The following is a 14707-nucleotide window of genomic DNA, read 5'->3' as shown; positions in this document are numbered from 1 at the left end:
TCAGTGGAAAGAGCCCGGGCTTGGGAGTCAGAGGTCATGAGATGGAATCCCAGCTCTGCCACCTGTCAGCCGTGTGACTGTGGGCAAGTCACTTCACTTCTCTGTGCCTCAGTGACCTCATCTGGAAAATGGGGATTAACCGTGAGCCTCACGTGGGACAACCTGATGACCCTGTATCTCCCCCAGCGCTTAGAACGGTGCTCTGCACTTAGTAAGCGCTTAACAAATACCAACATTATTATTATTATTATTAAGATGGGGAATCCGGGACCAGCATGGCGCCGTAGATAGAGCGCGGGCCTGGGTTCTAATCCCGGCTCTGCCCCTTGTTTGCCTTATGACCTTGGGCAAGCCACTTTCACTCCTCTGGGCCTCTGTTCCCTCGTCTGTAAAATTCATTCATTCATTCATTCAACAGTATTTATTGAGCACTTACTATGTGCAGAGCACTGTACTAAGCACTTGGATTGGACAATTCAGCAACAGATAGAGACGATCCCTGCCCACTGACGGGCTCACAGTCTAATCGGTGTGAGTCCCACGTGGGACAGGGACTGTGCCCAAACCGATTCGCTTGAATCCGCCCCTGTGCTCAGAGCAGTGCCTGGCACATAGTAAGCGCTTAACAAATACCATTATAATTATCATTTATTATTATTCCCGGCTCTCCCTCCTGGCTGGTTGAGAGGCTTTGGACAAGTCACCGAATTTCAGGTTTTCCTTCTCTAAAATGGGCAGCGTGGCTTAGTGGAAAGAGCCTGGGCTTGGGAACTGATTCTCTTTCCCTCTTCAAAACCTTACTTAAAAATCACCTCCTCCAAGAGGCGTTCCCAGACCGAGCTCCTCTTCCCCCTCTACTCCCTCTGCCATCCCCCCTTTACCTCTCCGCAGCTTAAGCCTCATTTTCCCCTTTTCCCTCTGCTCCTCCACCTCTCCCTTCCCATCCCCACAGCACTGTACTCGTCCGCTCGACTGTATATATTTTCGTTACCCTATTTATTTTGTTAATGAATTGTACATCGCCTCGATTCTATTTAGTTGCCATTGTTTTTACGAGATGTTCTTCCCCTTGACGCTGTTTAGTGCCATTGTTCTCGTCTGTCCGTCTCCCCTGATTAGACCGTAAGCCCGTCAAACGGCAGGGACCGTCTCTATCTGTTGCCGACTTGTTCATCCCAAGCGCTTAGTACAGTGCTCTGCACATAGTAAGCGCTCAATAAATACTATTGAATGAATGAATGAATGACTCAGAGGCTGTGAGTTCTAATCCCAGCTCCGCCACTTAGCAGCTGTGTGATCTTGGGCAAGTCACTTCACTTCTCGGGGTCTCATTTACCTCATCTGGAAAATGGGGATGAAGACTGTGAGTGCCACGTGGGACAAGCTGATAACCTCGCATCTATCCCAGAGCTTAGAACAGTGCTTGGCATATGGTAAGCGCTTAACAAATTCCATCACTATAACTATTATTAATACCTGTCTCCCTTCTTTAGAGGGATGTTTTGAGGACGGAGAAGATCATCTGGATGGAAGATCTTGGAGGAAAGACTGCAAACAATACCAGTTCCACACCAATCTCAAGAGCCTGTCCCATTTATTTACTCATCATTAGTCTCGGAAAGTTCTTCCTAAGATCTAACCTAAATCCTGCTTACTACAACGTGACCCTGCTTCTTCTAGTCTTGCTCTATGGTCAACAGGTTGGTTCCCTCATACAGTGGCAGGCACGAAACTGGGCCACTGGCCAACCTCTTCCACCAGCCCAGCTGTCAAAGGAGAGGCCACAATAGATTGTAAGCTCCTCGAGGGCAGGGAATCGTGTCAATTTACTCAATTATCCTCCCCCAAATGCTTAGTAGAGTGCTCTGCACATAATAAGCGCTCAATAAATACCACTTTTGATGCTGAAGACCTTTCTCCAGGGTTGAATGGTTTGGGCTTGAGAGAATGTGAGGTGGTCACGAGGAAATGACTGTTCTGTTACAACAATAATAATAATAATAATAATGACATTTGTTAAGTGCTCACTACGTGCAAAGCACTGTTCTAAGCACTGGGGGGGATGCAAGGTGGTCAGGTTGTTCCCCGTGGGGCTCACAGTCTTAATCCCCAATTTACAGATGAGGTAGCTGAGTCACCGAGAAGTTAAGTGACTTGCCCAAAGTCACACGGCGGACAAGCTGCAGAGCCGGGATTAGAACCCATGACCTCTGACCCCTAAGCCCGGGCTCTTATCTACTGAGCGACGCTGCTTCTCTTCACAAGAGAAGCAACCCAACCGATCATCAGAGCTCGGCTTTTCATTCCCCAGGGGTCCGAAAGCCTCGGAGGTTCGGGCCCCCCACGGTGGGCTGGGGTGGAGCCAACATTTTGCCTTTGTAACATTCTTCAGGGCATGGCAGAAGTGTGGGATTATTCCCATTTACCAGAGGAGGAAACTGAGGCTCCGAGAGGTGAAGCGACTTGCCCAGAACTAGAATAGAGGTCAGTGGGTGCCCAGGTTGGACCTCTTTCCTCCAGGTGCCACTGCCCCACTGGGCCATTGGCCAACCTCTTCCATCAGCCCAGCTGTCAAAGTCGGTCGGTCAGTCAGTCGTACTTACTGAGTGCTTACTGTGTGCAGAGCACTGTACTAAGTGCTTGAGGGACTACAATATAACAGTAGAAAACATTCCTTGCCCATAACAAAGTTACAGTCTAGAGGGGAGCATGCATTCTCGAGGGAGACTGCAAGCAGAAGCCACACTAGATCGTAGGCTCCTTGTGGGCAGGGAACCATGTCTACTTACTTATTGTCTCCCCCCAAGCACTCAGTACAGTCCTTTGTACATAGTGCTCTGAACGCCCACCCCTTTTAGGTAACAAGCTCACGTTGCCCGCAGCAGAGACGGAAGGGGGCGCGGGGAATAATTGAGCTGGGGCTTCCTTGACCTCGGCGCGAAGGGTATCTCCCGGCCGCCCCGTCGTCTCCGATGAGACGAGGGGCGGCTTTGGCTGCGGGGTTGGGGAAGTCTGCCTCCGTCCTCCCCACCGCTCCCAGATGGAGTTTCTGAACTGCCCGGCTCCTGGGAAACCTAACAGGCTCCCGCTCCCCGGCCCTGAGTAAGACATCACTTGCTGGAGTGAGAAATTAATTACTAATTACACAGTTACTTTATCGTGCAGCTTGAGTGCTAAAAGGCTTGGAGTCTAAAAAATATACAACCAAAAACCCCAAAAAAAAAACCCCGCGAGCCACCGAGTACCTAATTGGGTAAGCGATTTTGATTAAAGAATCGTTTCCCTGACCTCTCTCGCAGAACCTCGGTCCGGGGTCCACCGGCGTGTGGACGGTCCCCAGGAGAGAGTAGGGACCCCCATCCCCAGCCCTCCTCGGGGCGGTGGGGGAAGCCGGCCGGCACCTGGAGGGTTTGGGAGGCCTCCTGATTTATCGAGGGTGTCAGAATCGGGGTCCAGGGACGGGAGACACACACACCCCCGCACACGCACTCTGCCGAGGCACCTAATTGGTCCCTGCTGGAACAGAATCAACCATATTAATACTAATGGTGATATTTGTTAAGAGCTTACTATGTGCCAAGCGCGGTCATAAACCCTGGGGTGGATATAAGCTAATCCCTGTCTTATTTGGGGGTCATCGTCTAAGCTCACGATGGACCAAACACCGGGATAGATCCGGGACAGTCAGATTGGACACAGTCCCTGTCCCACGTGGGGCTCCCAGCCTGAGGGGGAGGGAGAACAGGGATTGTATCCCCGTGTTACAGAAGTGAAGGCACTTGCCCCAGGTCACCCAGCAGGCAAGTAGAGGAGCCGGCATTGGAAGCCAGGTAATAATAATAATTATGGCATTTGTTACACGTTTACTATGTGCCACGCGTTGAACTAAGCGCTGGGGTGGATACAAGTAAATCGGGTTGGACAGTCCTTGTCCCATGTGGGGCTCACAGCCTCAATCTCCATTTTACAAATGAGGTAACTGAGGCACAGAAAAGCAAAGTGACTTGCCCAAGGTCACACAGCAGACACGCGGCAGAGTCGGGATTGGAACCCATGACCTTCTGACTCCAGACCTATGCTCTAGCCACTACGCCGTGCCGCTTCTGACTCCCGGTGAGGGCTCCTGACTCCCAGCCCTGTGCTCTTTCGACCAGGTCAGGTTGCTTCTCAAGGGGACATCTGGTGCAGCCCCCGGGACCGAGTCTGGTCGCCACATTTGTCCCCGTTCTATCGATGCCGGAGCTTCGTGTTAGAAAAAGGGTCCTGGGCTTCTGGTCTCCTGGTCCTGCCCTCCAGGCTCCTTCTCCCTCCGCTCTGCAGGCCCGGAATGGTCCCTCTGGGGGGGGTTCCCTGCTCAGTGGCGGCAATGGACCGGTCCAGGTTGAGGAGCGAGGCCCGCCTCCTGCCCGCAACTGCCCGTCGGGCCCGGGGAAGCGGCGTGGCCTAGTGGAAAGAACCCGGGCCTGGGAGCTCTACTCCCGGTTCTGCTAATTCCTTGTTGTGGGACTTTGGGCTAGTCCCTTATCTGTAAAGTGAGGATTAAATCTTCCTCCTTCCTGCTTAAACTGGAGGCCCCGCGTTCATTCATTCGTATTTACTGAGTACTAACTGTGTGCAGAACACTGTGGGAGGGGTCTATGTCCGATCTGTTTATCTTGTATCTCTCCTAGTTTAATTGCTTGTTGTGGGACTTTGGGCTAGTCCCTTCACTTCTTTCTGCCTCAGCTCCCTTATCTGTAAAGTGGGGATTAAATCTTAGTCCTTCCTGCTTCGACTGGGAGCCCCACGTTCATTCAATCGTATTTATTGAGCACTTACTGTGTGCAGAACATTGTGGGACGGGGACCGTGTCCGATCTGATTATCTTGTATCTCTCCTAGTATCGAGTATTAGGTACTCGTACTTCACATAGAAAGCACTTAATAAATACCATTTTTAAAAAGATGTCTGCTCGCCGTGGGGCCGCATCTCTCCCCGGGTCCCCGTCCCCGGGTCCCAGAGGGTAAATCGGGGCCGGGCCCACTCGCCACACACGTGGAGTGGAGGGACAGAAACTGGGTGGCTCCCACGCCGGCGTCTAATCAGGTCTGGGCTGGGAGAGGCACGTTTCTCTCCCGCTGCCCTTAGACAGTGTTCTGGGGGTGCCGGGGCTGGGCGGTGGGTGGGGGGAGTACCTGTCTCCAGGGGGCTGACTGGATAGAGAAGCAGCGTGGCTCAGTGGAAAGAGCCCGGGCGTGGGAGTCAGAGGTCATGGGTTCGAATCCCGGCTCTGTCACTCGTCAGCTGTGTGACTGTGGGCAAGTCACTTCACTTCTCTGGGCCTCAGTGACCTCATCTGTAAAATGGGGATTAACTGTGAGCCTCACGGGGGACGACCTGAAGACCCTGTATCTATCCCAGTGTTTTGCGCACAATAAGCATTTAACAAATACCAACATCATTATTATTATTATTATTCTCCCCTGAGGGCCTTCAACCTCCAGCCAGGCCCCACTTGGCCCTCTCCCGGCAAACACCCCCCATCCGGTCTGGCCCCCCTCCAGCCGCCACGGTTGGGGACGGCCCCCCGACCGCGGATCAGTCGGTCGGTCAGTCGATTGTATCTATTGAGCGGTTACCACGTGCAGAGAGCACCGTACTAAGCTCTTGGGAGAGTACAATATAACCATATAATATTCCCTGCCCACTGCGAACTTACGGCCCAGAGCGGGAAAGAGACATTAACAGAAATAAATGACGGATTTGTACCTAAGTGCTGTGGGGCTGCGAGGGGGGAATGACTAAAGGGAGCGAGTCAGGGTGACACAGAAGGGAGCTGACGAGATCTTAGTCAGGGAAGGCCTCCCGGAGGAGACGTGCCTTCAATAAGGCTGACCCAGGCCGGGAGGGATCCGGGCGGGATGTGGCACTTGGCTTTCTAAAAAAATGGTGGTATTTGTTAAGCGCTTACTATGTGCAAAGCACTGTTCTAAACGCTGGGGGGATACAGGGTGATCAGATTGTCCCACTTGGGGCTCACAGTTTAAATCCCCATTTTCCAGATGAGGTAACTGAGGCACAGAGAAGTTAAGCGACTTGCCCAGAGTCACACAGCTGGCAAGCGGCAGAGCCGGGATTAGAACCCGTGACCTCTGACTCCCAAGCCCGGGCTCTTTCCATTGAGCCACGCCGCTTCTCTTTTCTGTTCTGACTAACCTAGCTCGGGTGAGGGCGGTGTCACCTCCTTATGTGGGCCACCATTGATTGATTAACTGATTGATTGATTAATTGACCGGGAGAGAGTTTTAGACCCAGGGCAGGGCCCGGAGGGGCATCTGAGCGGTGGTACCCAACCAGCTACCTGTGCGGCCCCTCTGGGAGCCGGGCTGCCCGCTGCAGGACTCCCCCAGGAGGACTCTGACCACTGGTGCCACTCCCCAAGACCGAAAACTGGCCCGCAGAAGCTCCCCTACCAGTCCTAGCTGCCCCCAGAGATCAGAAGGTGAGGGGCTGAACCCCTAATTGAGCTCCGGTGGCTTGAGGGGATAGGGGAGGAGGTCACGCAAGGGCAATTCTGGAGAGGCCCTTAAGGATCAACCACTCCACCAGTGCGGATGGCAGGAACCAGGGAGAACTCGGGGGCCGCGTGTTGCCGGGCAATGGACTATTCGGGGGTCACTGGAGCTGCGGGGTCAATGGACCACTGCATCCGGGCTAGCGTAGCCTTTGGCCAATCTTCGGGGCAGCCCTCCGTGGAGACCAGCAATCCTGGAGGGAGGCGACCAGGAAGTGAACGGCCACTAACCTAGCTTGGGTCACCCACCTCAAGCCAGGCAGGCTCGAGACGAGGGGGAACGGAACCCAGCCCGGCCCGTCTTCATCTGTCCACAACTTTCCTCCCCAGAACTCCCCAGAAGGAGCATTTCTGATCCAGTGAGGTTCAGGATGGCACCGACCGTAAAGGGAATCATGTCGACAGGCATCACGGTTGTGATGAATTTTAGCCTTTCCACCTCAGTGACCTTACCTGTCCTCGGGCAGGTGAGGAGAGGGAGGCCCAGAGAAATTCAGTGACTCCCCTGAGGTCACACAGTAGGCCAGTGACAGAACTCGGAAGAGAATCAGGTCTCAGAGCTCATTCCTGGTTCATCCCATGCAATGCTTGTGGGAAAGGAAGGGCCTCCACACTAGTTAGGGAGGGATGCGGGAATGGCCAGTGCTGGGTTGTGAAACTGTCTCCAAGGAAGGAGAGAGGCTGGCATCCCTAGAGGCCGGCATAGGATTTCCCTTCTCCAGTCCCGTTTCCCTTCTTTCTCCCTTTTCATCAATGATATTTATTGAGCACTTACTGTGTGCAGAGCACTGTACTGAGTACATGGGGGAGTACAACACAACAGAGTTAGTAGATATGTTCCCTGCAGCTGGAAGAAGATAGTGTGGTAGAACGAGGGAGCTGGGTGATAGGAAAGGGTAGCAGGGTGTATTGGAAAGAGCACGAGCCTGGAAGTGAGGAGACCTGGGTTTGATTGCCCAGCCCACTGTGTGACCTTGGGCAGGTCACTTAACCTCCCTGACCTTCATTCGCCTCAACTGTAAAATGGGGAAGAGAGAGACCTTGAGTCCTCTTCGGAACGAGGGCGGCATCTGATCTCGTAACCTTTTGATCTCATAACCCCAGTGCTTAGCACATAGTAAGTGTTTCATAAATACCTCGATGATTATCATTGAGTCACGGTGGTGGGAGAGGGCAGGCCATGAACGGGAGACAACACGTTGGTGATGTCAACTCCCGTCGCCTGGGAAACGGACCGCTTTTAGAGCCAGACAAATCCTTGTGGAGCTGATGAGGCTGTGGGGTGGGGGGGTGGGGGGGGAGTGAGGAGGGGGGAGTCAGGGGGCTGGGATGGGGGAAGAGGGAGGAGGTGGGGGCCCGGCGAAATAAAATTCCAGCTCTTCTATCTGGGACAGAAAGCAGGACGAAGAACCAAGAACCCAGCGTGGACTCCCACAAAATGGTTTGGGGCGAAATCAGCGAGCGACTGTTCTTTTTGTTTTTGCCACATTTCCAGAGAATAGATAATGTCATCGCAAACAGACAGATGGAGGCGTTCAGAGCGGCTCCCTCCCTCCCCCCGGGCTGGCCGTGGGCCGGTGGCGGTCTTTCTCCAGCTTCTAGCCGAGGGGCAATCGACCCTCCTGGCTGAGTCGGGTGGGTCTGTTTCCTTCCCATTTCTGCGCTCTCCCTCTTCGGTGGGCTTTCCTGGGCCCACCCCAGGGGCCAGTCGACCTGTGGAGCCCTCAGATGGTCCCAGATTTCCACAGGCCCCCCATCACTCCGCGCCCCCAGCCCTCCCGGACCCAGGGCTGGCCTGGGAAAGGCCCAAGGGGGAAAATCTCGCTTCGACCTCTCCTCCCCGTCCTGCCTCCGGCCTGAAATGCCCTCCCTCTTCACATCCGACAGACGATCGCAAACGATGGCAAATCTCCTCCGGAAGGTCTTCCCTGACTGAATCCTCATTTCCTCTTCTCCATCTAACTTCTGCGTCACCCTTAACTTGGATTTGCACCCTTTATTCACCCCTCCCTTAGTCCCAGAGCATTTATGTACATATCCGTCTGTAATTTATTTATTTATATTAATGTCTGTCTCCTCTAGACTGCAAGCTCCCTGGGGCAGGGGATGTGTCTAGCAACTCTGTTATACTCTATTCTCCCAAGAGTTTAGTACAGTGCTCTGCACACAGTAAGCACTCAATAAGTACCATTGATTGATTAACTGAAAGGCAGGAGTGGGGGAGAGAAGGAGGGAAGGGAGAAGGGAGGGAAAAAGGAAAAGAGGAACGAAAGAAGAGACGATGAGAGGGAGGAAGGGATGCAGCACTCTCCCAACTGCTTAGGACAGTGCTCCGTACACAGTAAGCACTCAACAGATACGACTGAATGAACGAACGGGTGAGGCTGTGGGGAGGAGGGGGGAAATAGGGAGGGGTTGAGAGTTTGGCAAAGGCCTTCTGGAGGAGTACAGCGCTTCAGCATTAAAAAGACCACAGAGGAGCACTTAAGCCTCTCTTCGCCAGTTGCGTTTGCGTGTTATCGTTGTTTGGATTCTTTAATGTGCTTCTGGACTTCCATCACTGGAATATTTTATTGATGCTCGTGCATCTGAGCCTGTCCAATCTCCCCCACGAGAATGCAAACTTTCCAAGAGCGGGGACCGGTCTGATCGTCCTTGGGAGTTTTTCCAGAGCCTGGGACGGGGCTCTCTCTTCTCCCTCTCTCGGGCTCTCAATCATCACAGCTGACTGGTTCTTGAGGCCAACCGTCAGCCCATCTTCCCAAGGTCCCTCTACGGTGTCCGATTTCTCCCTCCATCACAGCGCCTCCGAGCGCTCCTCTCTCCCACTGAGAGAAAGGAAATCACCGACAGCCACGGCGCCTCGGCTCGGAGGGGGAGGCTGCCCTGAGGCCCGCTGGGACTCTCCCCCAAGGCTGGCTGGGACTACTTCCAGGACACAGTCACTGCCACTTGGCATCTTGAGAATCAAGCTACAAAACGTGTGGGCGAGGAAATGGGACGTAGCGGCCAAAGAAATCTACAACTCCACCTGCCACCACCAATAATCGATCAGAATAAAAGTGGAATTTGTTAAGCGGTTGCTCTGGCCAACCACTGAGGTAGAGAAGCAGCGTGGCTCAGTGGAAAGAGCCCGGGCTTGGGAGTCAGAGGTCATGGGTGCGAATCCCAGCCCTGCCGCTCGTCAGCCGTGTGACTGTGGGCAAGTCACTTAACTTCTCTGTGCCTCAGTGACCTCACCTGTCAAATGGGGATTGACTGTGAGCCTCACGTGGGACGACCCGATGACCCTGTATCTACCCCAGCGCTTAGAACAGTGCTCTGCACAGAGTAAGCGCTTAACAGATACCAACATTATTATTAGATACAAGATAATCAGGTGGGACACAGAGGCCATGTACCATAGGGGGCTCACAGTCTAACAGGGAAAGGTATTTAATCCCCGTTTTGCAGATGAGGTAAGTGTGGCATACATAAATTAATAATAATAATAATGTTGCTATTTGTTAAGCGCTTACTATGTGCAGAGCATTGTTCTGAGCGCTGGGGTAGATACAGGGTAATCAGGTTGTCCCACGTGAGGCTCACAGTTAATCCCCATTTTACAGATGAGGTAACTGAGGCACAGAGAAGTGAAGTGACTTGCCCAGAGTCACACAGCTGACAAGTGGCAGAGCCGGGAGTCGACTGCCCGAGATTATACAGCAAGAAAGCGGTGAGGCTGAGATTAGAACCCAGATCCTCTGACCACCAGGTCTGTGATCTCTCCACTGCTACTCGTGGCTCAGGGGAAAGAACCCGGGTTTAGGAGTCAGAGGTCATGGGTTCTAATCCCGGCTCCGCCATCTGTCGGCTGTGTGACTTGCCCAGAGAAGTCACTTCTCTGTGCCTCAGTTCCCTCATCTCGAAAATGGGGATTAAGACTGCGAGCCTCACGTGGGACAACCCGATTACCCTGTACCTACCCCAGCGCTTAGAACAGGGCTCGGCACATAGTGAGCGCTTAACAGATACCAACGTTGTTATTATTCTTATTATTACTACTCCTTCTTCGACTGCCACTTCTACTATCGGTCGACTGATCGATCGAGCTTATTTAGTGAGCGCCTGCTGCGTGCAGAGCACTCTACTAGGCGCTTGGGAGAGTACAGTGCCGTAGAATCGACAAACCCGCCCCAAGTCTAGAGGGGAGACGGGACGGCAAGATAAATTACGGATCTGAACATGAGTGCTGGAGGGCCGAGGGTGGGGAAAATGTCAAGTGCTGAATGTCAAGATCCAAGAGCTTAGGTGAGGAGAGGGCATTTTGTGGAAGTCCACACCGGGTGAGCGGAGAGGAGAGGGAGTAAGGTAAAAGAGGGCTTGAATGGGGAAGACTTCTTGGAGGAGATGCGATTTTAGTAAGGTTTTGAGGGTGGGCGTGAGTGGTGGTCTGTTGTATAGTAAGGGGAGGTTGCAGGGCAGAGGGAGGATGTCAGTGAGGGGTCAGATAACGACTGTTACTGGTATACTACATTCATTCATTCAATAGTATTTATTGAGCGCTTGCTATGTGCAGAGCACTGTATTAAGCTCTGCACATAGCAAGCGCTTGGAATGTACTTCTTCTTCTACTATTAGCTTGGCCCAGTGAAAAGAGCCGCAGGGTGGCTCAGTGGAAAGAGCCCGGGCTTTGGAGTCAGGGGTCATGAGTTCGAATCCCAGCTCTGCCACTTGTCAGCTGTGTGACTGTGGGCGAGTCACTTCACTTCTCTGTGCCTCAGTTCCCTCATCTGTAAAATGGGGATGAAGACTGTGAGCCCCACGTGGGACAACCTGATTCCCCTTTGTCTATCCCAGCGCTTAGAACGGTGATCTGCACATAGTAAGCGCTTAACAAATACCAACATTATTATTATTATTATTATTAATCAGAGGACCCGAGTTCAAATTATATTGAGCTACCGATGCCTGTTTACTTGTCCTGTCGTCTGACTCCCCCCTTCCAGACTGTGAGACCGGTGTGGGCAGGGATTGTCTCTCTTTGTTGCTGAATTGTACTTCCCAAGCGCTCAGTACAGTGCTCTGCACACAATAAATACGACTGAATGAATGAATGAAGTCCTGTCTCCGCCACTTCCTTACTGGGTGACCTGGGGTGAGTCACTTCACTTCTCCGTACCTCAGTTGCCTCACCTGTTAAATGGGGTTTCGGTACCCGTGGGGTTTCGGTACCTGTACCCCAGCCAGCACTTGGAACAAAGGAAGTGCTTATCAGAGACCACCATCATGATGATTCTGACTCCTATTGAATAACGGTAATTACGGTACTTGTAAAGCGCTTACTATATGCCAAGCACTGTCCTAACCTCTGGAAGAGATACGAGTTAATCAGGTGGGACGCAGTCCCCATCCCACAAGGGGCTCAAGATGCGGTGACCGAGGCCCAGAGAAGTGAAGTGACTTGCCCAAGGTCACACAGCAGACACGCGGCAGAGCCGGGATTAGAACCCACATCCTTCTGACTTCCAGGCCCTTGTTCTATCCACTAAACCACGCTGCTTCTGAACTACTGCTCCACCATATCTCCGCAAGCTTCCTTGGCCCGCTTCCAGCCCCTTTCCATGCAGACTCTTGCATTTTCCTCCTCTCTACCTCCCCTCGCCCCCGGAGTCCTTCCGAGCCCCACCGCCCTCGGGAGGCAGAGCCGCGGCCGGGTCGCCGGACACCTACCCTGCCATGACGATGAAGAAATCCAGACGGTTCCAGGTGTCCCCGAGGTAGCACTTCTTCCCGAAGATGCCCAGGGCCACCATCTTCAGCACCATCTCCATGGCAAAGAAGATGAAGATGAAGTCATCGAACACCTGCCGGACCCCCGGAAACACAAGAGGAGGGTGAGCCCACAGAGGGTCTCCGACCCAAGGCGGGGAGAGAGACGCGCGGCCCCTCCGGGGCCCTCTTTCCGTGGGCGGCCGTCCCCACCCCCCACCCTCTGGGGCCCCCCCGTAAGGGCACCCCGTCAAGGATAGAAGCCGAAACTCATCGCGGAGTGGCTAGGAGCGGGTGGGGAGAGCGTGGGGCAGTTGGAAAATCAGGTGGGAGCAGGGAAAGGCTTTAGAGAACATAGCCAGGAAGGAGAGGAGGCAGCGCGACTGCAGAGGGGAAATAGAACAACCGTAGAAGCAGCCCCCGGAACTTGAACCCCGTCACCCTCTCCCCTCCACAAGGCCCCTGGGGAGCAGGAAAGGTCACGAAATCAGATCCTGCTTCCCCCCCCCCCCGCCCCGATAGCCAAAAGCGTGACTCGCCCTGAGCTCCGGGCCAGTGGGCTGGTAACTTTATTCAAGTCTGCATTAGGGGCTAGGTACCCCCTCCTTCCCCCCGGCAAGGGCAGCGGGGGCCAGGAGGATCAGCATTAGCCTTACCTGTAGGATCTTACAGCGGTCAGAGAGGCAGTCCATATCCTCACAGGGCTGGTACATCCCCAGGGTCACACAGTTCAGGAGAATCACCATCATGCTGACGCACTCGAACCAAGTGCGGGGAGAAAGGGAGAGTCAAGGAAAACCCAGTGGGGGAGGGGGGGGCGTCCGTGAGCGCGTGTCGATCAATCGATCAATCACTAGGCCACGCTGCTTCCCATGGTAGACACGTTCCCTGCCCACAAAGAGCTTACAGTCTAGAGGTCAAGGGTCAAGGGCAGCAGCAGGGGGGGAGAGGAGGGAGGAGAGCCCAGCAAAGAGCAAATACAATGGGGATAAGAAGAAGAAGAAAAAGAATCATGGTATTTGTTAAGCGCCTAAACAGTCCCTGTCCTCTCGGGGGAATCTCACACTTCCCTGGCCCATCTCTCATTCATCCAGTCAGTGGTATTCACTGAGTGCTTATGGATGCAGAGCACTGTACTAAACCCTTCAGAGAGTCTAATACAACAGGGGAGGTAGACGTGACTTTCATAAGGAAAAGATTTAAAGAAAAAACCCCACAGGTCCAGCGTTAAGCCCACTGGTCATCAGCGTTAAGCTACCGTTCACATGCACACACAGACTCATTACGCAAACACACTTGCGCATTCGACCGAGAAGCGGCGTAGCACCGTGGCTACAGCCCGGGCTTGGGAGTCAGAAGGTCACGGGTTCTAATCCCGGCTCCGCCGCTTGTCTGCTGCGTGACCTTGGACGAGCCGGCGTGGCTCAGTGGAAAGAGCCCGGGCTTGGGAGTCAGAGAGCATGGGTTCGAATCCCAGCTCTGCCACCTGTCAGCGGTGTGACTGTGGGCGACTCACTTCACTTCTCTGGGCCTCAGTGACCTCATCTGGAAAACGGGGACGAAGACCATGAGCCTCACGTGGGACAACCCGATGACCCTGTATCTCCCCCAGCGCTTAGAACGGTGCTCTGCACACAGTGAGCCCTTAACAAATACCAACATTATTATTATTATTACTTCACTTCTCTGGGCCTCAGTTACCTCATCTGTAAAATGGACTGTGTCCAACCCGATTTGCTTGTATCCATTCCAGGGCTTAGTAAAGTGCCCGGCACATAGTAAGCGCTTAACAGACACCATAATTGTTCGTTATAATTATTATTATTATTACGTCCACGCGCACATCCGTGCCCTCTGGCCCCCAGTCCCCACTCCACCCTCCCCCACCTCCCCTAACTTCGGGCCCGCCTCGCCCGAGCCCCCAGGTCCGGGCCGGGTGCCCAAGCTGGAAGAAGCCCAAGAGGCCCAGGAGAAGAGAAGAAAGGGGTTCTCCCAGGGCGGAGGTAGGGGGCCGCCGGCTCTCTCGGGGCTGATGCCCCTCCGCGACGGCCGTACCCGGTGCACCCAACAGCTGAGCTCTCCCTGCTGACCCGACCAGACTCCGCTCTTCTCCCTTTGCAGCACGACCTAGTGGGTCGGGCCCGGGCCTCAGAATCAGAAGAACCTGGGTTCTAATCCTGATTCTGCCACTCCTCTGCTGTGTGACCTTGTGCAAGTCACTTCACCTCTGTGGGCCTCAGGGACCTCGCCTACCAGATGGGGATTAAGACCGTGAACCCCACGTGGGACAGGGACTGTGTCCAAACTGATTAGCTTGTATCTACCCCAGCACTTAGAACAGTGCTTGGCACATACTAAGCGCTTTACAAAAACTTTACTATTATAATTATTATTAGTAGTAGT

At 53.6% G+C, this 14707-nt stretch overlaps 1 protein-coding gene across 1 annotated transcript in view; it reads right to left on the bottom strand.

The window, feature by feature from the left end:
• Positions 1 to 13071, bottom strand: part of CACNA1I (calcium voltage-gated channel subunit alpha1 I) — a gene marked incomplete at its 5' end in the record, with an annotated part of 101192 nt that extends 88121 nt beyond the window's left edge. Inside the window, 2 exons of the mRNA XM_029079134.2 lie at positions 12266 to 12399; positions 12961 to 13071. Of these exons, the coding sequence (XP_028934967.2) occupies positions 12266 to 12399; positions 12961 to 13071 (245 nt within the window). The remainder of the gene's footprint in view (positions 1 to 12265; positions 12400 to 12960) is intronic.
• Between the last annotated feature and the right edge of the window lie 1636 nt (positions 13072 to 14707).

The sequence above is a fragment of the Ornithorhynchus anatinus genome, chromosome 14, assembly GCF_004115215.2.
Source record: "Ornithorhynchus anatinus isolate Pmale09 chromosome 14, mOrnAna1.pri.v4, whole genome shotgun sequence".
In the NCBI taxonomy this organism is placed as follows: Eukaryota; Metazoa; Chordata; class Mammalia; order Monotremata; family Ornithorhynchidae; genus Ornithorhynchus; species Ornithorhynchus anatinus.
This window is presented reverse-complemented; position numbering and strand designations above follow the sequence as displayed.